This window comes from Monodon monoceros, unplaced genomic scaffold, assembly GCF_005190385.1.
Source record: "Monodon monoceros isolate NGI ecotype Baffin Bay Population unplaced genomic scaffold, NGI_Narwhal_1 Super_Scaffold_6, whole genome shotgun sequence".
NCBI classification, from domain to species: domain Eukaryota; kingdom Metazoa; phylum Chordata; class Mammalia; order Artiodactyla; family Monodontidae; genus Monodon; species Monodon monoceros.
This window is the reverse complement of record NW_021703783.1, coordinates 11,392,444-11,420,106: the sequence shown is the minus strand read 5'-3', so window position 1 is coordinate 11,420,106 and position 27,663 is coordinate 11,392,444. Positions and strand designations below refer to the sequence as shown.

Below are 27,663 nucleotides of genomic sequence, written 5' to 3'. Positions count from 1 at the left end.
GCATAGATACACTGCTCAAGCCATTTAAACTTTAGGCACCTCACCTATGAAAAGAAAATAAAAATACCTACTTTACCTTGCAAGGATCTGGAAAGTATATGCAGGGTGACCATGTTAGTTATCATCCAAACCAAAAATACTTTTGAGTGTAAAAGCTGCATTTTAAAAAATTATGCCAAGGCAATAGCAGTAAAATAAGGCTCTCCCAGACAAGCCAGAAATATAATGTAATATAAACTAATATAATATAATAGCTACATATAATTGCTACATATAATATGTTAAATACAACACAAAATACATATAATATTTACCAGTACAAGGAGCCTGGTACATTGCAGAATCTGGTGTCACTTTCTTTACCCTTTATTTTGGAACATTTATACTTTTTAAAACACTTTTATATGTAATGTGGCATTTTATAATCACAGTAGTCTTGTAGGATATATTTACTTGTTCTCCTTTTACAAATAAGAGCACTAGAGCTCAGAGAGCATAATTACCTTGCTTGAAATTCTTTGGAAAGTTACAGAGGTGGGACCCAAACCTAATTCTTACCATTTCAAGTACAGTGTATTGTATTTCCCTATACCGCAATTTCTCCCAAAGAGCTTGTAAACACACTTTCTGTGTAATTGTGGGCTCGGGTGGTTGGTATACATTTTTCTAAAACTACCTAATTTCAATCTCTAATCATATTCTGTGTTCTGAATGAACTTAAAATCGTCCATTTTTATGAGTTTATTCTGAAACTTCAGATTTTGTGTAGTGGACTTATGGTCCACTGTGGGGTTTTGCTGCTGCCTATGTATTCCCTTGTGTGAAGTGGAAGTTACAGGGGCTTCCCTCAAGCATTGGAAGTTCTTCACTGTTTGTCCCTGAAGGTGTCTGCTGGCTTTGGTATTCAGGCAGGGCCATCCCTCTGTGCTGATGATCTTGAGCACATCTGCTGTTGAAATCCCCTCATCAGACTATAGGATGTGCTCAGGTCCACTGGCTCTTGATGACACACCCGTGGCACTTTCCGAGCCACGGAGCAAGCTTTTGTATGTGCTCTGGGTCCTACTTGGACAGTGGCTCTGCGACCCTGTTTGAGATGCATCTGCCCACTCATCCCATGAGCTACTGCTACTGTTCCTCCTTAGTCACGAAGGGTCTGGAGAGGGCTCTCAGGACCAAGACAGGTTGCGGAGGAGAGGCGTCCCTTTGTTCTAAACCTCCTAAAGCTAACCAGGAATTCCTGTGCCCCTTCTGCAACATCTCTGGCTCAGCCGAAGAGGAAAGGGATATAGCTCCACATCAGCACTTCTTTCACTTACTTTTCTCTCTGACCTCTCTCTTCCTAGGCTAGAAAGAGTGCTTATCTCAGGGATCTAAGGATGGAGGTGTTTGGAGGGCGAAGGGATAGACAAGGGGTTCTGTCTAGAATCTAATTGTTAATGCCAAAATCTTGGTCACTGGAATATGCTAAAATCCAGGAATAACTGTCTGGTTTCTCTTGGTATTATATTTGTGCTCTGTCTTACCTTCCCTTGCGGAAGTGAAGGTCAAGGTCTAATTTAAAGGGGAAAAAATCCAAGAAATCTTCTAAAAAAACCCCACTTGAGTAAATGGTTCACAACATTGTCCCCCTCTTTCATTTTACAACTTTCTTTCATTTTGTTCTACTCTTCTTTCTGTGGCATTCCACATTTAAACTACTAAATAAACATCTTAAATTTCTGTGATTAAAAATGGTATCATCAAACAAAATGATGACTGATAAATGTTTGAAATGGGTCCATCTCTGTGATTTTTATGTGATTCAGAACGTTTTCATAATAGCTTAAAAGCCTACATTTACTTCTCCATTTCCTCTCCTCTGTATTCTCTTGAGCCCACTCCAATCAAGCTGCCATCCATACTGTGATTTCACACAGCCAAATGCAATTCTCAGTCCTCCTCTTACTTACTTGCAACATTGAAACAGTTGATCAATCTCTTCTTCATGAAAGACTTTCTTTGCATAGCTTCCATGATTCTAAACCCTTTACGATTTCCTCCTACTTCACCTTCCCAGTCACCTTCACTGCTTTTACCTCATCAACCCAACTACTAAAGGTTAGAGGTGCCCCAGAGTTCAGGGTGCTCCTATATCTATACGGTCTTCAGGTGACTTCATCCAGTCTCGTGTCTTTAAATACCATCTTTATATTGACATATTTGCAAATTTACATCTCTAGCCTGTATCTCTGCCCTCAACTCCAGATTCCGATATCCTCTACCTCTTCACATCTCCATTGCATGTCCTAAAGATATCACAAACTTATCTTGTTCAAAACTGACTCCTGATCTTTCATCTAAAATCTTCCCTACTCATAGTTTTCCCCCATGTAAGGAAAGGGCACTTCATCTTCCTAGTTTCTTAGGTCATAAACCTTGGAGTCATCCTCCAACCTTCTTTCCTTCTCATACTCTGTAGCCAGTCCAAAAGCAAATCTGATTATTTCCCACCACCTCCATGGCTCCTCCCTGGTCCAAGCTGTCATGATATCAGATATCACAATAACCTCCAAATTGTTCTCCCTACTTCTTCCCTTGCCCTACTCCCGATAGTCTATTATCTGCAGAGCACTCAGATCATATCACTTCTTTTCTGATGTGTCTCTGCCTCCAATCAATGTCCTTACACGCCAGTGAATTTTTTAGTAGTTTAATTTTATCTAACAAGAGGGACTGGTATTACATTTTTTAATTTCTTCTCTCCCCACACTCCCTCTCTTCTCTCCTCCTTTAGACCCCAAATATTATTATTATTATCCAGAGAAGATACTAGAAAAATTAAAATAGAAAAAGAGAACTAGTTGATAATTCACCACCAAATAATCCATAGTTGACACTCAGATTACACCACATGAGCATTATCAGCCATACACACATATTAGGATCATGTATATAATAAATAAATGAACATGACAATCATTTGGTGAGCTTTTAAAATTAATTTATTTCAGAACAAAGGTAATTATAAAGTGAAATCTTCTTATAAAATACCCTAGTGAGCAACATAGAAACATTGTTCTGTGTTTATTAATTTCTAGATATTAGATATTGGTCTTGTCTCACAATTTACCGTTAGAGAAATTGCTAGCAAGAGAATATCCTTGTGTCATTTGCGTTGAAAAGAAAATAAGACTAGCAAAGTGAATCTGAAGTATAACTTGCTCATTTGAAGAAAACAATGACTCTGGGATTATTAAGACTAAAAGATAACACATGTAGGTTTATGAGTATATGAAAAAATTTAACACATTTTTATTTATTAGTAGAGGATAATTAAGAGTATGTAATCATATATATGTGTATATGTCTAAAGTTAGGTGAATATGAGTAACTTGAAAGAGTTAGAAAAAACTAAATAAAACTAATGGTGAAATATTAAATACTTGTTAATTGAACTCTGTTTCTAAGTCCTATGATGCCAATGTAGGTCAGTGAAATCCATTTTGCATTGCACACATGAAAAATGCTAGAATATATATCACATATGGCTGAGCTGAAAGAACAGTGAGAGAATACTGAAAAGGCAGAAATAACAGTAAGATGAAGAAGCTCTGAAACCTACTTATCCTGTAAAATATCTAAACAACCTTCCAATTTCAACCCTGAAATGTAAAGAGCTTCTAAATCATCACTCTTATCCTTACAACAGCAACAAAAAAGCTGAACAAACAAAATCAATTACTTTTTTTGGTCCAATCAAAAAAATTGAAGTTGCTGAGCAATATACCATATCCTGAAATCTAGAGAGAGACATGTGAATACAGAAAATTATAGCCAAGATTAGCTTACCTAGACATAAGCTAATGGAACTATCACATGAATAGGCAAGAGAAAAAAAATCACATGATCACAATAATAGGTGCAGAAAAAGCACTAGACAAAATTCAGCACTCATTCATGATGAAAACTCTCAGCAACCTAGGAATAGAGAGGAATAACTTAATAAAGAATATCTACCAAAAAAACCCCCAACAGCTAACATTATAATTAATGGTGTGATGCTAGAAATTTTCTTGCTAAGATCAGAAACAAGGAAAGGATGACCTTTTCACCACTCCTTTTCAACACTGTATTGGATATCCTAGCCAATGCAATAAGACGAGAAAAGAAAATAAAAGGTATACAGATTGGAAAGAAGGAAATAATGCCATCACATATATGTAGGAAATCCAAAAGAAGAGACAAAAAGAAAGAAACCTCCTGGATATAATAAGTGATTATAGCAAGGTTGCAGCATGAGATTAAAACACAGAAGTTAATTGCCTTCCCAGAAATAGAGACACAGATGTAGAGAACAAACGTATGGACACAAAGGAGTGGAAAATGGGGGGGGGGGATGAATTGGGAAATTGGGATTGACATGTATACACTAATATATATAAAATAGATAACAGGAACATGCTGCATAAAAATAAATTAATTAAATTTTTAAAAAAGTCAATTGCCTTCCTTTATACCAGCAATGAACAAGTGGAATTTGAAACTGAAAACATAATATCATTTTTTTTTAATTTATTTATTTTTGGCTGAGTTAGGTCTTTGTTGCTGCACATGGGCTTTCTCTAATTGCAGTGAGCAGGGGCTACTCTTCATGGTGGTGCGTGGGCTTCTCATTGCGGTGGCTTCTCTTGTTGCGGAGCACGGGCTCTAGGAGTGCGGGCTTCAGTAGTTGTGGCACACGGGCTTAGTTGCTCCGTGGCATGTGGGATCTTCCCGGACTAGGGCTTGAACCCGTGTCCCCTGCATTGGCAGGCAGATTCTTAACCGATGCACCACCAGGGAAGCCCATAATATAATTTTTTTTTTTGCGGTATGTGGGCCTCTCACTGTTGTGGCCTCTCCCATTGCAGAGCACAGGCTCCGGACGCACAGGCTCAGCGGCCATGGCTCACGGGCCCAGTCACTCCGCAGCATGTGGGATCTTCCCGGACCGGGGCACAAACCCGTGTCCCCTGCATCGGCAGGCGGACTCTCAACCACTGCGCCACCAGGGAAGTCCCCATAATATCATTTTTATTAGCACCCCCAAAATGAATTGATTCTATAGAAACTTAATAAAATATGTATAAGATGTATATGAGGAAAACTACCAAACTCTGATTTTAAAAATCCAAGAACTAAAAAATTCCATGTTTATATATAGGAAGACTCAATATTGTCAAGATGACAACGTTCCCCAACTTGACCTAAAGATTCACTACAATCCCAATCAAAGTCCTTGCAAGTTATTTTGTGAACATAGACAAACTAATCCTAAAGTTTATATGGAGAGGGAAAGGACCCAGAATAACCAACACAATATTGAAAGAGAAGAACAAAGTTGAGCTGATACTACCTGACTTCAAGATTTACTATAAGCTACAGTAATCAAGACAGTGTGGTATTGGTGAAGTATAGACAAATAGATCAATGGAACACAATAAAGACCAGAAATAAACTCACATAAATAATGCCAACTATCTTTGACAAAGAAGCAAAGACAATACAATGGAGCAAAGATAGTCTTTCAACAAATGGTACTGAAACAACTGAATATCCACATAAAAAAAAATCTATATACAGACCTTATACCCGTCACAAAAATTAAGTCAAAATGGATCATAGACCTAAATATAAAATGAAAAACTATAAAACTCCTAGAATATATCATAGGAGAAAATCTAGGTGACCTTGGGTATAGCAATGACTTTTTAGATACAATAACAAAGGCACAATCCATGAAAGAAATGATTGATGAAAATCATTAAAAACTTCTAAATTAAAAACTTCTGCTCTGTGAAGGACGCTGTCAAGAGAATGAGAAGACAAGGCACAGCCTGAGTGAAAATATTTGCAAAGGATATTTTGATAAAGGACTGCTATCCAGAATACACAAAGAACTCTTAAAACTCAAAAATAAAACAACGACACAATTAAAAAATGGTCCGAATATCTGAAGATACCTCACCAAAGAAAAAACACAGAAGCCAAATAATTATATAAAAAGATGTTACACATCATATGTCATTACAGATTTGAAAATGAAAACAACAATGATAAACCATTCACACCTATTAGAATGGCCAAAATCTCACTGACAACACCAAATGCTGGCAATGATGTGGAGCAACAGGAACTCTCATACTATATGACATTCTGGGAAAAGGCAAAACTATGGAGACAATAAAAAGATTAGTGGTAGCCAGGAGTTAGGAGAGAGGGAGGGATGGCAAGGCAGAACACCTAAAACTGCTCTAAAAAATAAAGTCTATTTTTTTCAAAGGGATAAAAGATCTGAACAGATGCCTCACCAAAGAAGATGTATGGATAGCAAACAATTACATGAAAGATTATTCCCAACCTTATCTGTCATTAGAGAATTGTAAGAAAACAACAGTGAGATAACAATGCCCACTTAATAGGATGGCAAAAAAAAAAAAAACATCAAAAGAAAATTGACAATACTAAATGCTGACAAGGATACAGAGCAACAGAAACTGTTGTTCATTTCTGATGGGAATGCAAAATGGTACAGCCACTTTGGAAAACAGTTTGGCAGTTTCTTATAAAGCTAAATGCAGTCTCACTATAATCCAGCAATTGTACTCCTAAATATTTACCCAAACTATCTGATAACTTATGTCTACATAAATACCTTCATGTGAATATTTATGGCCAAAACATAATTGCCCCAAATTGGAAGCATCCAAGATGTTCTTCAGTTGGTGACTGTATACACTGTAGTATACCCATACAATGGAATATTCAGCAATAAATAGAAATAAGTTCTCAAGGCAGGACATGACATGGAAGAAATTAAGATGCATATTGCTAAGTGAAAGATGTCAGACTGAAAAGACTATATACTGTATAATTCCAATTATGACTTGACACATTTACTGGTGGGTAGGAGTGAATTTTTCCTTCTGTAGTACTGGAATAGCTCCTTAACTAGTCCCCCTGTCTCCAGCCTTACCTTGGCACTGAAATAGCAGTGGCCTTTATAAAACAAAAAGATGATCATGTCATCTTTGTGTTTATAATACCTTAATGGCTTCTCACCATCTTAAGCATAAGTAGAAATATCTTAGCTTGGCTTATAGGTTGTTCATAGTGTGGGCCCTTTTCCAACCCAATCTCTGACAATTCCTCTCACTTACAGTCTTATTTTGCCAAGCTCTAGTTCTCCATACAAACTCTGACTTTTTTAAGGCTCCATGTTTTGTTTTTATCTTATGAGGTTATGAAGATAGCAATAGGAGTGGTGATGGGGCTACAAATGGAGACACGCAGTTGCTAGAGGTAAGTCTTCAAGACCAGAGTCATAGACACAGCCTCTTAAATCCATTTGTGCCCATATAGGCAGGAACCAAAATAAGTCTGGAGCAGAGGCCATGTGTGAGAGGAATAACTTATAAGATCCTTGGTTCTTTGTAAAAGAAGGCATTCAGTGGGGATCATATGAGATATTCCTCTGCTTGTCTGGGATATTTAGTCATTCTGAATCAGTTTTATGCTCCAACAAATTCCATATGTTTCCAGTTGCCAATTTCTTGTGTGTTCTCGTAATATAAGCATAGGAAAAGAAATTCAGACATTAACACCATACACGTTCCTCTTCCAAAAAAGAGTAAAAATTAAAAATTAGAATTTTATATCCAAATCTCTTGAAAAATTTAGAAAAATACTTAATACAAGACAGGTAATTCTTCTTAAATATAATGGCTTGGTATAAAATATTATTTTAATGAAAATAATTATAAATTATTAAATTTAAAACTCTGGCTTAGGAAATCTGGTAATTTATTTCTTAAGGATCACTTATAATTAAATTGAATTATAATTAAAATGAATAATGATTAAAATGAATAATAATTTCCAACTTATATAAAACTGGTTCGAATTCCTGGGCACAGAATCCATAGCTTTTGACTTATTAACCTTCAAAAACAAATGAAGAGACAAAGCCAAATCAGCTGATTACCATATTTCAAAGTTAATTTCTCTTGTTTCTACTTTCAATTTAAATTCTGGAAAATTTATTGTTATTCAAACATACAAGCTAATTTTTAATTTAATATAAAGTTTTTTCTTGATTTTACATACTCTACAAGCATTCTCAAATCTCTACTCCCTATTAAACACGTTAAGAATTATAAGTCATGGTCCTGCTTTTTGCCCATTCTCATTTGTCCTCCTAAAGCACTGTTGTCAGTACCAAATCCTTACCTTACCATTCCATACCAAAGTAAGTCAATTTTCAAGACTTGAAATGCGCTGAAGCTAGACTCCAAGGCTAGGTTTTCAGATACAAAAGCATCTCCCTAATAATTCTTGGAGATTACACCATTTATCTTTAAAAATTTCCTGCACAGAGAACTGACTTTAATTCTGTAACTCTTTCTCAGAGTGATATTTTTGTCAGAATGCAGGACAAGTCAAAATGTTCAGGCTTAAATAAACAATAATTTAAAAGCAATCCTTAGACCCCCATCTGGAACTAATTTACATCTCATTTGAACTTCTGGCATTATAAAGCAACCACTTTGATACTGCATTAATTTAAAATTCCCATTAAATTGCTCAATCTCCATGTTTTTATGGGGCTTAAATGTTTTTTATGTCAATTTATTTTGACCATCACAGGAAATAGAGCAGGGAGTAGGGGATGGGGGATGGGACTGCTTCAGAAACTATGGCTACATGAACAAATTTTTGTCCCCTGACTAGATCTGTTAAATTTTTTAGTTCAGCTAGAAATTTTAGGAGTTGAGAAGGAGGAGAACATAAGAATCAAGAGAAGTCACCATGAGATGACATTGAAGATAGATAGCACTTCTGTGCTAAGTCCTCTTTTCTTTATCTACATTGAGCATCTTAACTATGCCCATTGCATTTGCCAATCACTATAAAGTATCATTCTAGCAATTATCAACTCTCTCCAGCTTCATGCTATGATGTCAGCTGCCTATGGGACAGTGCTTAGCAGTGACTGGGACATGACAGGCATTTAATAAATAAATGTTGAATGTATGATAGATGGGTAGATAAATAGAAGCATAGAAGATGGATGGATGGATGGATGGATGGATGGATGGGTGGATGGGTGGATGGATGGAGAGATGAGACTTCTCTACCTGGATGTTTTCATTAATGTCTCATGTTCAACGTGTTCAAATCCAACCTCACTTGCACTTAACTAATTTCTCCATTATATTCTGCCTCAGAGAATAACTCAGACTTTTATTCCATATAGACCAATCCCTCTCTCACACTTTGTACAACAATTTCCATAGGTAACCAGCTCAAATTGAGCCATCTCCCTACTCAGAACCTGTGTGTGCCCATAGATTTCACTGTAAAATCCAAGCTCGTCAATGTGACATATAAGCTCCTTCAAAGTCTGGGCTGTGAAGAACCTCACAGCCTACCCCCTACATAGCTCCATCCACACACCACTCAACCTACGCTGAACGGCTTGTGATTCCTAAATGAGCCAGGGTCTCCCATGACTCATGGGAGGTCTTTGAACATGATGCTCTTTGCTTACAGTACTCTCCCTAAGTTAGCAATTTCAACTCATCCAAGACCTAGCTCACAATTTAGGTCTAATATGAAGTCATTGCAAAGATCTTGCTTAGGGAATCCTCTGTCTTGCTTTCTTTCATGTCTAGCACAGTGATAAATAAATATTTAATGATTAAATAAATGTGTGTAAATCTCATATATGTGGGGAGGAGAGAAAGACTTAATGAGAGAGCCATACAAGAAGCATTTGAAAATATTAAATTTAGATATCAGTAAATCTGACATCTGATTTCTGTGCACACATCTTTGCTCTGAGCCCCTCTCCTTAAGATCTGACATTTCAGAGGATGAAAAAGAATATATATGTATAATTGAATCACCTCGCTGTGCAGCAACAATTAGCCCATTGTAAATCAACTACTCTTCAATAAAATGTTTAAAAATTAAAAATTAAAAAAAAAAAGATCTGACATTTCAAGTCACACAATTTCCGGGTGCTTTTTTTGTCATCTCATTTCCAGGGCAGCCTATTTCCATAACCTTTCAGTGAAGAAAGGGCTTTTAGTCTGCTTTGACTAGGGGTCCTGAGATTCCAAAGTGCCACATTCTTGGTTTCAGCCATACTTGCAGCTGTTAAGCCCAAACTTCAAAGAGCTGTGCTGTCCCCCACAGGTCCTTCTAGATCAAATCTTTGTGCTGAGATTTCCATAGTTCAGTCCTTGATTTGAGGCACAATGGCCCAAGTTTCTTGGGGGAGGCTAGTGTAGTCAGAGAAAGAGAAGCCTGCTAAAAGGAAGAACATGAACTTGGGGCTTGGTGGTTGAAGAGAGACCCAGGAATAAAGTACAAAAGACCAGAAGTGTCAGATCCAGGGGGTGGGGAATAGGGAAATTTTATCTGGAGGCTTGATTTGACAGGAGGATGATTGAGGTCAGGGTGAGGGAAGGAAAAAGGTAAAACTGAACTTCCTCTTATATTTTAGCCAAACCCCATCCATCTGAAAGATGGAACAGAAGCAATCATAGGATTGACACTTTATACATATTACTCTGATTTTGTCTATTACACTTTCTCTTCTGGAAAACACAAGAAGGTTTTCTCGCTTTGAGGCACTTAAGTCGGTTAGACTCACCTCACTCTGGCCTTCCTTCTTTTACCCAGGCATCATAACAGGACTTAGACAACATTCTAAATTACCCACATGTCTTTTGATTTTTCCTGGAACATGCAAAAGTGCAAATTCTCAGCTCCTCGAAAATAGGAACCGTGTCTTATTTTCTGTGCTGTCTTCTTCACTGCCTAAAATGTTTCCTGACATTCTATTCTGTGTTGTTGAAAGAAGGAACTTGTTAATGACTGAGGAAACTAGTAAGAAAACAGTTGCTTATCATATACTACTTTATGTCTGTATCATTGCACACTTGTTTTTTTCTTTTGCTCCATCTTTTAAAGACCTTTTCAAGAGAAAAACACAAATCTTATTTATATAAAATTTCCTTCTTGCATCTTGAAATTCATATTCTCTTTCTGTGTTGCCATGGTTTCTGGTCATGGATATTCCCTCCACTGAGGACGAAGAAATCTAGTCATGAACAAAAAATGCACTCTTCAAAGCATGCCTCTTTGTCAGATGTAAGCTCATAGGGAAAACAATTCCAACCATTCAGAATTAAATCATATCCATAGAAATATTAAAATACAGTGGTAAATATTGGACATTAGAAAAAGCATGCATTTTAAAGTAAACAAACCTGGGTTCAATCAGTTCTGTCACTTGACTGCTCTGCAAAATAGACAAGTTTATTTACTTTTCAGTTCAGGTTTCTTATGTGTAAAATAGGAACATTAATTCCTACTTTTGAGAGTGTTTATGAGAAATAAATAAGCTTGTAGTCAATATTCAATACAAACTACCCTTTTGAGAGTTAGCATTCCAGAAGTTCCATTAGTGTCTTTATTTAAATCATAACTAAAATCTACTTAGTGGTATTTTCTAAGAGTGTATACACTTTAATCCAACAGCTCATATAGTTATTAAATAGGTACTTAGTTCTACAAAGTTAATGTATTCAGCAATAAACTATCTCCACAGGTCTAAGGTAGAATTCGCTCTATTTCTGTAAGTAAGCTCATTTTTATTTCCCTGACGCTTATGAACACTGAAGGTTTGGAGTTAAACTTAGAGCTGATAGTAGTATGAGGTCTGGGGCTGTGGTTTCCTCTGGCCCGAGAGAAGGGGCCTGGAGGGTCCTGTAGGTTGACGAATCAGGTTTTCAATAGACATCTGAAGTAGGCATTGAACCTGAGAAGTGGTGCCATATATTCACTGGAAGTTCTGCTGTAAAGAAGATGTTTTCAGATAATAAAAGCACACTAGAGTACCAACCTGAGTACAGTAGTAATACGGGGGCCAAATAATTTATCCAGATTTTAATTGTTTCCTCATTGGTTTCTTCAAATATTTATTGAGCACATATCATGTATCAGGCAGTATGCCAGCCATGGGAGATAAAGGTGAACAAGGCTTAATCTCTGATCTCAGGTCACTCACAATTTGTAACACATAAGGTAGTATAAGTGAATAATTTACAAGGCAGCTGTGCACGTTTTATAATAGAGAAGAAACAAGTGACAATTTCACATCACAGAGGGAGTGATTAACGGCTTGGGAAGGCCAGGGAAGACTTGAAAGAGGAGGTGATCCTTCACTGGTTACCACAAGTAGAAATGCTCTGGTGAATAGTAACATTATCTATGAGTCTATTGCTTTCTAAATACATCTTTCTTTTTCCCTTTCATTGATTTAGTTCCATTCTGGGTTACCTACTTAATATGCTGACTAGTTTTTAGCTTCTTTGGACTTTCCTGGGTGCAAAGTTAAAAAAGAAATCAGCCTGAAATTATTTATGGGACACTCGAAATGAGTAAGGATCTCTGCATTGTATTTAAAATAATAATTATTAAACCTTGAAAGCAACCTTGAAAAAACAAACAGCAAACCACGTTCCGATGAAGCCAAATGATACCATCAGGATGATTACATTTTCTCCCTGTGTGTTAGAACACCACGCATTACAGAATGAAAGGAGTAGGGTCAGTGCCCCACACGAAGGCAAGAAAAGAAGCCCAGGAGTGTTCAGAAGCGTCTAGAAACTCACTCTTTTTCTAGAGACATTTCAAGGCTTTATTTTCACCAGGGTTTTGATCCCTTTTTTGGTCACAAAAGCAGTGTTGGGTGACTAAACAATATATTTTCTTCAAAATGGACCCTGTTTCTAAAGTACATACAACTTTCTCCCTGAAATTTTTCAAATTAAGAGTCTAGTAACAATAGAGGAGTATACCAATAAGACTTGTCAGCTTTCTAGTGGCAAATTCCTCATCTGTAAAAAGAGGGGCTTCCACTAAAAGAGAGAGGGTGACACACTGGTGTCAGACAAGAGTGGGCACATATTTCAGGAAGAAATGTAAATAATCTGAGCCTCAATTTCTTCCTTGAGGTACACACATACCTATAATATGTGTATCCATATACATAATCACATGCATAGATTCCATGCTATGGGGCAATGAAGAGTAAACATATACATGTAAAGATATAGCACAGCACCTGACCTGATAGCACACACTCAATAAAGGAAGGTGGATAACAATACCGACAAAACTGCACGATATTTTTCTTACTGTTTTCCCATTATCATTTTTATGATATTGTTTAAATTGAGGCTGTGCTTAGTGAAGTGAGGAAACCATTCCCAAGTGGTATTAAACTCTTTCCTCTTTCTCTTTTTCATGATTTTTCACATATTTTACTTATTGTGACATTTTCCCTATCACTCATAAAATTCAAACTGAAAGCAATTTAGTGTTGACTCTTGCCGCCCACTTAAGCTTGGTAATGTATACCATTGTTTCACATTTTTTGCTGGCCAAGTAGTTACACTGTAAGTAGTGTAATGAAGTAGAAACGGGAAGAAGAGGAAAAGAGAGACATTCTGTCTTCTATGCATCATAATTTTGAGAAGTTTCACATTTGGGATACTGTGTAAGTTTACTATAATGTTTTTTCATGGTTTTTAAGCTTTAACATGTGTATTAAACATTGAGAAGTTTGGTTGTAAAAAAATAGGAAAAATAATTCAGATAACAGGCAGTAAATATACTTACAACCCAGAATGGACTCTGATTATGCTAGTATTATCCATATCTGCTTTCTTTTCCTATAACAAAAGTTTTTGTTTGTTTTTCATAGCATAATTAAAACTCTTCGTGAAATAATTGCTCTCAATTTAATAGACTCTTGCGGAAGGTCATTTAAAAGTATTTAAAAGTTACCTGGTCTTACAATTTAAAAATAAATATATTTTGTATGAAAGTCCTGCAGGTTACTGAATAAAAACCATATACATCACTTAATACATATTCATAATAACTTTTCATTATGATATGAATGTAGGAGATAATGAGCACCATCTTAGCATAATATGAAATTAAGGGTTTTCACTGGGTGTGTTACCAGGATCAAAGGCAAGTTCAAAAGTTAGTCAAAATGGGCAGGTGAAAGTTAATGTTCCTTGAAGTACTCTCAATTGAAGCAGAAATTCTTTTCCTATCCTAAAAATTCGGACCTAACTATTTTAAACACTTTTCAGCTGGATTTTTTCCCAAGATAATCAATTGACCACGATTCTATAAGCACATGATAATTTTCCCATAATAAATGCTTATTGTTGTATGCTACTGAGTTTGGGGTTGTATTTGTTACATGGCAATTGCTAACTGATACAGAAAGAAAGGAAAGGTTTCATAAAGGAGGTTATATTTGAACTAGATTTTGAAGGATGATTAGGATTTTATTAGTTAGATAAGGACTTTCAAGGCAGCAGTAACAATGTGATTAGAGGCATTAAGAGATGAATATGCATGATGTTAGTAAGGAGTACAATCAGTCTGGTGGCGTGATGTAAGGAGTGCTATGGGAAATGATTGAAATTCATGTTGCAGAGGTATATGAGGATCCAGGAGAAGCAAAAGAATCAACTATGAGCCACAAGGTGATATTGCTATCCATATATTATAGATGAGAAAGCCAGAGTTTGGAAAGGACAGGTAATTGGAGACTGCTTTAACTGAGAACACATTCAATATGCATCAGTAAAGAGATAAAAGTTCCTTTCAGACAAAAAGACTAGATTTTTAATAATAAGGATACATCTTTAAGAGACCTAGAGAAAAGACAATGATCACAAATATTTAGGGGGTCTCATATGCTTAAGTATCTTACAACACAGTTGTATTATACAGATTGTTAATCAAGTTATTTCATGATGGTATAAGTGAAAAATAATGACATATATAACAGGATTTTTTTTAAGAATATGAGTCTAAAAAGTAACCTTTGAAAGTTCTGTCTGAATCTCTCTTGAATTTATCTCTTAAATTTTTTTAAAGTATAAGAATATCATGTGTGTTAGTTTTCATTTACCTTGAAAAGTTCATTTCTTTCTAAAAGTTGGTTTATTGCACAGATTACATCCAATCAATTTTCATTTAAAAATATCATTCTAGTCATTAAAGCTGGTACTTCAGATGTCTGCCTCATCGTGATAATGACATCAGCAATTATTTTGAAAAACTATCCCAGTCTTGTTAACCTTTAGAAATAGTATGGCTATTTTAATATAGAAACTTTCCCATCTAACTCTTGCTTATAAACAGAATTTTATCCTATTTATTTATTATCTTGACGTCGCTTTTAATAATATTTCTTTCGATTAAGTTCTACTTAGTGAATTTTCCGTTTTGTTGGAAACTAGCTTATATTGATAATCATGACAGACAGGAAATAACCTAATCAACTACTATACTTATTATTGCTCATTCTGCTTTAGCCATACTGGCTTGCTTAATATTCCTTGAGCATATCAAGCACACATTCCTGCTGTAGGGCCTTTGCACTGGCTGTTCCCTCTTCCTGAAGCACTGTTCCCCCCACATATCTTCCCTCATCTCTTTCTTCTATCACCTTCTCACCGAGAATTACCCTGGTCACATCAAGAATTACCCTGGTCACCCAATCTTAAATAATAACTCTCACACCCTCATCTCCCAATGCTGAATCCCCCTTACCTTGCTCTTCCTATTTTATCTGATAGCACTTAACACCTCTAACAGACTATTGTAATTTATTTATTATTTTTATTTTTTATCTGTCTCCTCCTAGAAGAATATAAGCTTGGTAAGTTCAGAGATCTTTGTCTCAATTGTTTACTGGATTATTGCAAACACCTAAAACAGAACCTGGCACAGAGAAGTCACTCGAAAAATACTTATTCAATGAGATGAGGTCAGCGAACGTTTGGGGAAAAGATGTGAGAGTTCGTTCAAGTTTTAACAGAATCATTGGCTGCTGTGTGGAGAGTAGTTTAAGGGAGTACTGGGGGGTGCAGTTAAAATAGGGACACCCCTGAGAAAGCAATTGTATTATCGTTAAGAGGTAAAACCATGTGATGAGAGTAGTCGTGGTGGAGGAGGTGAGACTTGGTAAGATATATCCCATACGAAAATTATATTTCATAATAAAATTATAATAAAACTAGGGATGAAATAATACTGGTGAAGTTTTGTAATTGCATCAATAAATGGTGAATGTCACTTACGCACCTCAGACAATTTAAGTAACAATAAAGCCTTTAGCAGATATCATTTCCAAAGATGTAAAATTATTTGCATTCTTTTGACTAATAATTTTACATTATGATATTATTGAAAACTTAATAATATATAAAATGCATTTGTCTTTTCCATGAATAATCTGTGAGAGATGAAAACATGTTTTCAAAAAATGAATATATGACATGTCCATTTTTCAAAATGGCTTTTGATGATTTTTACTGCATTTGAAGTAGATTGAATTTTTTTTAAATGTATGATTCTTTTGTTAAAATAACCATGACATAAAGATGTAGATCCCTTTAAAAATGTGTAGACTGATTTCATTGATTAAGCCGAGCAGCACTGCCCATTGCAAGGTGACAATCTGAAACTAAGCCCAAAACCCAGGAGTCAGCAGGAATGACGTTATCAACAACAAAATGATAACTCAAAGGTGCACCAGAATCATTTTTATATTCTTGGAACAAATTGTTTAAAACCAAACCCCAGAACTGATTTACTCCAATATTAGGCAAAATTCTAACAAGCTTGTTAATATGGCTTATCCATCTTTGGAATGATAAAAGTAACAAAGTACATTTATAGATAGGTTATTAAAGGTAGTCTCGGAAACCGTGGCAAAAAGATAAAGCCATGGGGCTTTCCTGGTGGCACAGTGGTTGAGAGTCCGCCTGCCGATGCAGGGGACGCGGGTTCGTGCCCCAGTCCGGGAAGATCCCACATGCCGCGGAGCAGCTGGGCCCGTGAGCCATGGTCTCTGAGCCTGCGCGTCCGCAGCCTGTGCTCCGCAACGGGAGAGGCCACAGCAGTGAGAGGCCCGCGTACCGCCAAAAAAAAAAAAAAGAGAGAGAAAGCCATGGTATTTCAGGGAGGAAAATATTATATATGTGTGTATATGAAAAATTACATTTATATAACCAAAAATTAAAAATATGCAAAAGCCCTAGCGCTTTAGAATTGTTTTGCCTCAATGACTCTACAGCTTCTAAAAGTATCGCCACATAACTACACAGGGCACTAATCAAGATTCTTAACTAAGATCCAGACGTTTAAGAGTGATTTAGTTCTACTCGGTATACTTGGTTTTGAAAGGCAATGGCCTGTCTAAAACATTTTATAAAGATTTCTTTGCGAAATGATTAAATTTAAATGGTCTGGGAACTGGGGTACTTCAAACTTCAGTTATGTAAAAAATTTTGTTAATTTTAATAGCTCATGGCTTGAAATGCCAGATAAATGAATTTTTCTAGGTCACAACATTTTGAGTTAAAACTCCATGTTCTGACAAAATGTGAAACTCTTTGAATACTGTAAGCAGTTATGTTGACTAACACTGACAATTGAAAAACAGAAGAATATCTGTCTAGGGCTTACAGTTTCTTACATGAAAAAAGAAAAAGACAGTCTCAAGAGAGTGGACAGTGACAGACTCTGCAAGTTGAAGATCAAACCACACGTACACTCACCGTGGGAAGTATTATAAGGTCAGTGGCCTTGCTACTTTAGGCACTGCAAATATTTTGGCTCAAATTCGGCCTCACACTCTGTAATTAGAAAGAACATTGCTGCTTTCAGTCTCCAGCCAAGGCACGTTTACTTGTAGTCTGTTTTATGAGGTTTTCATTGCAATTTGCACTGGGATCTCTCATATAAACCACTGCGGTAAGAGGGTATATACCCTGTTGATCTTAACAGAGGCAATGGACAAAGGAGAGACTGACGGTGACTTTCAACTAAATAGTCTTTTTTCTCCAAGGATTATCTTTATAGACTACTACATAAAAGGCATTTCAGTAAAACTACCATAATAGACATTTTTAAATGATAAAATACAGTAGACATTGATTCTTTAGTTAGGGTCAGTGGGATCCCAGAAAGACCATCAAGGGTATTCAAAGGGCTGGTGAGCCTGCTGAAATTATATACTAGACTGTGTGTATATACATTTTTCCAGGGAAAGGGTCCAAAGTTTACATTCTATTTTTAAACTGTCTGTGATACTCTCCTCCAAAAAAAGTTTTTTTTAAGATTAAAAACCATTGTTTTCAACTATAATACAAGAATAAGAAAATGTTCAGCATGTGTCCCATCGGTTTTTTAAGGACAATAGAATCCACCTCTCTCAAGCATCGCTCTTTTTCTGACTCACCTTCTAGTTAAATATTAGCCAGATGGCCTTGGCCTTAAATTCAGTTTAGACAATGGAGAAAGTACAGGCTTTGGAAACAGCCTCTTGAATTCACATCCTGACTCAGCCACTAACTAGCTAGGTGAGCTTAGTTAAATGAGTTAACCTCTCAGAGCCTCAGTTTCCTTATCTGAAAAATGGGGTCAATCCTAGTACCTGCCTCTCAGGGGTGAAGCGCTGGTCGAGGAGATCATGCAAGTGAAGTGAATAGCATAGTTCCAGATCCTGACAGTAAGTACTTCATTGACCTTACTTTTGAGAAGCTTTAGTGATTCACTAATAAAGTCTGTAATTCTGAATATTTTTTATAATACAAATATCTTTTCATTACAGTAAAAATCATCACATTTTAACTGGTCTTTATCAATCATTATCAGTATTCAAACTTTAGACATCCATATTGTAATGCTTTACGGCTACATTCATTGTTTTGCTAAAAACTGTATATGTGCGCATTTTCACATTGTGATGTTTTTAACTCTGTGACTAAAGGAACAAATCTAAGATGTTCATTAATGCACAACAAACCATTAAAACATTACACCAATTTTTAGGCCACAATATGAAATTTTAAAAATATCTGTATAAACATAAATCGATATATCGGGTTTATATTGGGTTTATATGCCCAGGAAACATAAAACACATATAGTTGTATGGGCTATTTCTCTTTCCTGATGAGGGTAAGAACTATAAGAAAATTAACAAATTTGATTGAAATGTTGTTCTTTTTTTCCACAGCTCTTGTAGTGAGATTTCTGACCAAACGGTTCATCTGGGAATATGATCCCACCCTCGGTAGGTCAAATTTTGTTTCATCCTTCTCTCTGATCAAAGTTTTGACCCAAAAGAGAGAATGACATTTTCTGTTGCAACGTTTTTAAGCATCTTGCAGCTATTTGGGAAGTGCTTTATCAAATCATGCGAAGAAGCCCTGTAAGAAGATGGATGTTCGTTGCATGCCATCTGTGCTTAGAACCCTGTGGAATTTTAATGCATAGAATGAAATCAGGTCAAACCAGAGACAAGGAGGAAATGGGTACAACTTGATGCTCTTCCATCAGTAAACGTAGCGTCATTCTAGTGGGAGAAAGAGGATGCAGCGGTCGTGGCTAATTGGGTGTGGGAGAGAATGGCATGGGGAGGAAAGGATAACAGTAATATAAAACTTGTGAATGCTCATTTTGGGAAAATGTATAAATAATCTATGTTTCTCCCCCTCTTCTATCCAATGAATCTGATTTAAGCCTATTTAAAAAATAAAAAAGCAGCAAAAATTGATATCTCTGGATCTTGAAAGTAGCAGTAGTGTTAATGGATGAGGTATTCGTCACATGTATTTTTCATAGTCCAAAGCAGAGTACTTATTCGTAATCTATTTAGTTCTCATCTTCAGAATAACACTGAAAATCCATGGGTTCCAAATAAGCTACGATTTGACTCTGAATTAAGCCTTTGAGTTTTTGTTTGTTATGCTTCGGGACCTCAGTTGGTTTTGTAAAGGTCAACGTCTTTGAAATCCATATGAAGAGAGAGAGGCATACATCGTTTCATTACCAGGCACAGTGTCCCAGACGGAGCTGGCCTTACTCAGAATGATGAAGTGGGGCAAGGTGATTCCTGGTTTGTTTTTTGTTTTTGTGTTTATCACTACAAGGTTACACACATTCAGTTTAAAAGGGGGCTTTCTTTCCTCTTGTGACTCCTTTCATTGCTTTTACTCATTCATCTGACAAGTATGTATTAAATGCCTCCTATGATGATTCTAGGTGCTGAGGATAAATCAATAGGCAGAGGGAGAAAACATGGGCTTTGGTTGAACTTACAGTCTAATGAAGAGAGAAGAGTCAAAAAACAAATATATACATGTCAAATAGTGATAAGCATTACAAAGGGAAACTGAACAGGGAAGGGGGTAGAGAGTGATCTTATATTTTATCTAATCTTTAACTTTTTCATCTATAGAATTTATTTTACTGAGAAGTAAAAGGTGAAGACCCAACATCTTTTCCAAATAGTTGACCAACTGTCTTCCTATTATTTACTGAACCATCCCCACCTTTCCCCACTGCTTCCAATGCTGCCTTTTTTTCATACATGGGATCATGCATGTGAGGAGGCAGTTCTAGATTTGCTTTTCACATCCAATGCCACTACCACACTCTTTTGATAATTGTATGTTCCTGAGAACATGGTGAAACCCAGTAGAGAAAGCCTTCCTTCTTTACTTTTTTACAGAATTATCTTGGCTACTATCTCTAGTTTATTCTTCCAGGTCAATTTTTAAAACTCTATCATAACATGACATAATTTTTATTGGAATTGCATTAAAACTATAAATTACTTTGAGAAGATTCACAGCTTTAAGATATTTAATCTTTGAATCTAAGAGAACAGCATGTCTCTACATTCATTAATCATCTCTGTTTCTGCTTTTAAATAAAATGTTTTTCAACATCAATAATTTTTGACATGTTTTAATATAGCCACAATCTAATCTTAAGATGATATATGTGGATCTAAAAATGCACTTGGTTTGAAAAAATCATTCATTATCTATTGTTTGCCCCACCTAAGTAAATGCTTACTCTCCTCTTATATTTTTATTACTTATCTAAGTTTTATAAAGATTATAGTCCCTGAGAATCTTGATAATTTATGGGAGTTTAATAGAAAAATACTAATTTTATTTAACTGTACCAGTACATCTCAATGAAAGATGAAGCTTCTAAAAAATGATCTCATAAAATTTTTGAGCTCTCTCTGAATATGTTCTAGTAACTAATGTTACTTTTTAATTAGTCTTGGAACCATTTTCCCTTTGGTTTTATTCCTTCTGAAAAACGACAGCTATTAATAGAAATCTCCTGCATCAGTTATCTGTAACTCGGGATTCCTTCACTAAGAATAATGAAATTTTGGGCTTCCCTGGTGGCACAGTGGTTGAGAGTCCTCCTGCCGATGCAGGGGACACGGGTTTGCGCCCCGGTCCGGGAGGATCCCACATGCCGCGGAGCGGCTGGGCCCGTGAGCCATGGCCGCTGAGCCTGCGCTTCCGGAGCCTGTGCTCCTCAACGGGTGAGGCCACAACTGTGAGAGGCCCGCGTAGCGCAAAAAAAAAAAAAAAGAAGAATGAAATTTTATTGAGTGACCTTGTACCGTGCTGCTCCAAAAGGATTGCAGTTGCTAGGCAACAAGAGTGCTCATCTGACTTCAGGAGTATCAGATAGATGGCTCACTCCCAGGTGAGGCTTTCATTCAGTCACCCTGGAAACTGGATGTGTGTGTGTGTGTGTGTGTGTGTGTGTGTACACTCATGTACTAGAAGTCACTAATGTTCTAGCCTACAGGAGTTTCCAATCCATCTGATTCAAGATGAACCAAGAATTTCCTGTATGTAACTTCATACTATTATTATAGAGTTTCAAAACCACCATCCAAAGGGAAAGCTACCTAGAAAGTAAAATGGCATATTTGCAAAGGACAGTTTTGAATTCTGAATGCACAGCCTTCCTCCAAAACATGGGGCCTTTTTTCAACCTGTAACAGAATTATTGCTCCATGAGACGCTGAAGACGATGAACACCATTCAACATGTTAACAACACTGGAATATCTATTGCTCTGAGATAATTCTATAAAGAAAATGCTTGCTACAGATAATTCTTGCTTCAGATAATTCTATAAAGAAAATAGCAAGTGATTCCCAAAATTTAGATATTTTTTTTTTAAGGAGAGGAACTATCACAGGAATTCCAATTAGGGATGGAGGCTCAGAGGCTGAGGGAAAATTAAACATTCTGGTGGCACTTACATTTCATAAAAGAAGGAAATATTATTAGCCTCCAAGTGTTTTGAAGGATATAATCTAAGAAAAAATTCAATCCCTTACATTGGACAATTTTAGTTTTCCTTAAATTTTTCTCGTTTCGCCACGGACCAGTGAAATCTTTGTCAGAGGCCAGAGCTGGTCTGTGAATTGCATTCGAAAACCACCGCTGGAGCCTATAGGATTTGGGACTTGGACCACCTAACCAGGAAAAACCCCTGATTGATGGAGGTGGCAGCAGTGTTCTGGGTGCAGGACAGCTTCTGTGTTCTGATTAGATTCCAAAAAAAGAACTGAATCTCTACCTCTGAGAGTCATATTACCTTCAGAAAATGCTGATCATGGTAGAGAACACAGACAAAGGCTTAGATCGTGTACAGTTGTGTGTGTACGTGTACTTATGCTTGTTGGGGGCAGTTGGAGAGAGAGAGAGAGACTACTACTACCTAGGAGGCACCCTACTCTGTGTTTGAATGGATTATGGTGTCTCTACTTGGTTAGTAAAGGCTCAGACAAGAGTGAGGGTAGGAAGTGGGAGACATATTGGACACACTGACACTTTGATTTTGAGATTGGTTCTTCCTGCCTGCATTACAATTCCCTCTGCTTGGAAAGGCTCATTCTAAGAGAGAGACACACCCGGAACAAATGCTCTCAACTGGATACTAAAGCAGAGGTGCTCAGACAACTCACAGAACTATTTAATATTGGCACAGCAAGGAACTTTGAGATCGTCATTTGGCAAATAAGGAAGCAAGTCCAAAGAAGTAAATTTACCCAAGATTACGTGGCTAGTTTGTGGTTAGACCAGCAATAGAACTCCAGTTAGTACAATTCCCACTATAGCATAAATAAACATTACTGTCATTGTTACTGTACTAGCCAAGTGTCCATATTAATATGTTGAAATTTGCAGAAGAGCTAAATTAGTGAAAGGATTAATCACACAAAACATCCCTTTGAGCATCAGCTTCTTTTAGTATACAAAATATACTTCTGTTTATAAAATGGTAATGAATATAGGTTATAAATCATGTATCTCTCATATACAGTGAACTTCAGATATATGTTTAATATATATATATATTTAATATGCCTAATTCCATCTTGAAACTAATATTGACCTTACAGTATACAATATTTGGTTCACTTCAAAGTATCTCTTAAACAATCATTCTCCCTAACATTCAAGAAAAAAGACTAAAAATTATCATTCTCTGTTAGTATGAAAAAAAGAAAAGTGTTTCCACCCTCCAAACACATACACATTTATTCTCATGTTTTAGAATGAATAGTAGAATTTCACTCCAAAGTACTTAGTACATTTTTTAGAATTATCTTCGGATAATTCTAGCACACGATGTACAAGGTTTTGCCTCTGTAAGCAATGTTTCCACTGTTTTACATGTAGACATGGGTTCCTAATGAGAGAGAGAAGGGGCTTAAAGAAAAAAATGCTTCAAATGGCATGAAACCAGTGTTCAGCTTAGATGAAATCACTGCTACCACCCGCTGCTCTGTCTGTGGCTAACATTCCCTCATTTCCTGCCTTTCAACGTTTCCGTTTCGGTTAACAAACAGCCAAAGAATCGCACAACTTCATACCATTTTCATTATATTTTATTCCCCCCCTACTGTGACCTTCTGTGGTTGAAATACATATCCTATTTATCATGGGGGCAACTGAGAAAAATGTCCCTGTCAGACAACTTTTGGTGCAAAGAGATGGGCTAGAGCCCAGAACTCTCGTTTTCCAGGCTCCAGGGCTGATGCCAGTCCTTTCAAAGGGAAGGCAGCGCAAAGGTCACTGCAGAGCAGTGGAGAGAGAAACAAAAAGGGCATGGATCCTAGCTGTGTGCTGCCCTCTGGCCTCTCCTCTTCAGGCTGGAGCACTGAAGATGAAAAGGAAATAACTGAGAGAAAACTTCTAGATGAGTAGCTACTGTAAATGGTATTTTAGAGCATTCAATTAGACAAAACAATAATCTCCCATTTAACATAGAAGAGTAGGGGGATGGAGTGATCTAGAATTGAGAATCATTGTACATACCACATAGGGATTACGTATTATAGGAAAATGACAGTAACGTAAAATACACTTGTTAAAATCTATTGAACATAATCCCATTTTCATTTTTTAAAATGGAGGAATAGTGATTCACAATAGTATATTAGTTTCAGGTGTACAACATCGTGATTCAATTTTTTATAGATTACACACTATATAAAGTTATTATAAGCTATTGGCTATATTCCCTGAACTGTACATTTATTTACAATAGCCAAAATATAGAAGCACCCTAAATGTCCATGGCCAGGTTATCATTTATATGTGGAGTCTAAAACAAAACAAAACAAAACTTCATTTTAAAATTTTATTTTTCAGAAAATACATTCGCAATGGGCCATGCCTATGGCAATGATCATTACACGCGACTGATGGCAGGTCGAAGGCTAGCTTGGCTATAGCGCTGCTTAGTTAAGTTTCCTTTCTGTGGCTTCTATTTTGAGTAGGAGACTTGATTTACAACAAAGTTACTTAAAACCGTGGTCAGAAAAGAACTGTAAAATAGTTGATGAGCAGAAGAAATGAAAGTCAGAAACATGAGACAGATAGAGAGGAAATGAAATAAAAACACTGGTTTACTGGCTACCCTGATGAGAAAGAAACTTCTAAGTTTTAGTTAGTTGCTTGGTTAGTGATTTGGGTACCTGAAGTGCAAATAATTGAGTTAATTAATACTTCAGTTAATCATGCTGCTGTTTTCCTGGCACCGTGTCATGTGTATGTGAAGCCTTTATATTATTTCACTTTATTTTTCCTGCATCCCCTCTTCTGACATTCACTGCCCTCCTCTTTCCCATAGGTACATAATCTAATATGGTTGCCACTTAGCACGGTGGTTCAAAGCCTAAATTCCCAAAGCCAATCTTCTGGGTTCCAGTCTCAACTGTACCTACCACTTAACACCTGTGTCACCTTCAGCAACTTATTAAATGTTGTTGTGCCTCAGTTTCTTCACATAAAATGGATCTGATAGTAATACATACTGCATGAAATATTTGTAAGGAGTAAATGAGTTAACATAAGTAAAGCGTTTAGAACCATTCGTGTTCAAATGATAAGCGGTATGTGCTAGCTATTACATATTTTTTGAAAAAAGTATTTTTCTATATATGCATATACTTTAAGCTTATATACATTTTATCATGCTGTAGATCTACCTATAGAAGTAATCATGTGGTTTTTTTTCTTTAGTCCTTTAATGTGTTAATTGCACTAATAGTTATAAACACTTTGCATTACTGAAATAAACTCTACTAGTTTATGATGTACTTTTCTTATTACACTGTTGGATTCAACTGGGTAATATTTTATTTAGAATTTTTGAATCTATGTTTAAGAATAAAATTAGGCTACAATTTTTTCTCTTTTCTCTTCGTATTACTTTTGCAATACTTCTTGTTGGAGTTTGTGTAATGGGTAGCTATTCTTTTTTTTTGTTTTTCTAGAACAGCTTCTTTAATGTTTAATAGCAATCTCCTATAAAGCCAATTGAGTGTAGTTATTTCATTATGACAAAGAGAAATCTACAATCAGCATTTAAATTTCTTTACCCACTATTGATCTACTTGTGTTCTATTTCTCATTGCAACAATCTGTGTATTTTTTTCTCTCACAAAATTTATCAAGTGTGTGAAATTTGTTTGGTATACAGTTCATAATATTATTTTATTTTTATTACTATTTCACCAGAATGTGTAATTATTTCCCCTTTTTATGCTAAATTTTGTTTGATCGCACTTTCTCTCTTAATTTATTAGTCAACATTGCCAGATTTTTACCTTTCCTCCACCCTTTTTTCTTTAAATTTTTCAAGGACCGTGCTTTGGTTTTGTCAACCTTATCTAATGTTTTCTCTTTTACTTCTTTCCTCATATCTTCTTGGATTTATTCTGTTTTCCTCTTCTAACAGTTGAGTTGAATAATTTGCTCACTTTTTTCAGTTCTTCCTTTTTGTCATGTCATCATTTGGAGTAAGACAAGTACATTAGCTCACTCAAACCTGCCTCTGGTCTCTTCCCCCGCCTCCAACCTGATAAATTGTTGTTATCTAGAACTGTAATTCTGGATTGCTTTCGTTGTAGTTTCATTGCTTTGCTTGACTCCATTAGGATCCTGAATTCAGTTTTGCTGAGGAGAAGCCCAGGGTCAATCTGAATCACATGCTTTTGTAGGTGATGTGCTTTTTTCCTTTAGATCCTTTAAAATTTTCCTCTTTGTCATTGATATCCTTACATTTTGTTGTAACCGGTTGAGACATGGGACTTTTTTCCTTGTGTGTCCTGTTAGTTCTTTTTTAAAACTTATTTTATTGAAGTATAGTTGGTTTACAATATTGTGTTAATTTCTGCTGTCCAGTGAAGTGATTCAGTTATACATATATACATGCTTTTTCATATTCTCTTCCATTATGGTTTATCACAGGATATTGAATATAGTTCCCTGTGCTATACAGTAGGACCTTGTTGTTTATCTATTCTATACTGTCAGTCCTTTTGATATGAAGTTGTTCAATGCCTCTCATCCTGGGAAATTCTCAGTCACTACAACCTCAAATATTTTCCATTCTTCTATGGATTTTATTCTCTCTTTGAGGCTGATTTTATATTAGAAAATAACATGTCTATTTCTATTATCCATATCTCTTATATTTTACTTTCACATTTGCCTTCTTATCATTTACTTATCATTTACTCCCTTCTTATCATTTACTTATCATTTACTCCCTGCTTTCAGGGAGAGTTCTTCAACCTGAACTTCATCAACTTAATCAGTTATTGAGTGCTTTATGACAGTTGTTCTAGTTTTCATATAGAGCAGCACCATTTTAACTTCTGGTTTCCATTTCACGTTCAGGGGCACACTCAGCCATCTGGTGCCCTTGGCCCTGCTAACTTCTCCTGACTCCAGCAGAGCTGGGGGACTACTCTGATATCATCCTACCAGCCTCCGGCTGGTATTGAACTGCTGCCATTTTTCTACCTTGAAGAGGCAACATGAACTCTGCTTTGTTCCCTCTCCCCTCCATGCTGCCCAGCCCTCCTCCATGTTGGGTAACTGTTCTTCACCAACCCCCAGTCACTGGGGTCCAACCACCTTCTACTGCCCCAAGGGTCCCTCATAGCTTTACACAGTCATTTTTTACATGGATAGCCATCCACTTCCCTCTAATGTTTATTACATTCCTAGGGTTGAGGTCTAGATAGAAATGAACAGCTTCTGTCTATATGCCATCTTGTCTGGAACAGGAATTAACATGATTCCAGAAACTGGAGTTTTAGGAGTATGAAGGTAGAATGCACTTGTGGGAATCACGTTCTCATTTTAGGATGTACAGGCCTCATTCTAGAAGGAAGAG

The 27,663-nt window shown here is 36.3% G+C and overlaps 1 protein-coding gene across 1 annotated transcript in view; it reads left to right on the top strand.

Annotated features, from left to right (window-relative positions):
- Positions 1-27,663, top strand: part of RERG (RAS like estrogen regulated growth inhibitor) — a 105,095-nt gene that overhangs the window by 74,974 nt on the left and 2,458 nt on the right. Inside the window, exon 3 of the mRNA XM_029205570.1 lies at positions 19,154-19,210. Within this exon, the coding sequence (XP_029061403.1) occupies positions 19,154-19,210 (57 nt within the window). The remainder of the gene's footprint in view (positions 1-19,153; positions 19,211-27,663) is intronic.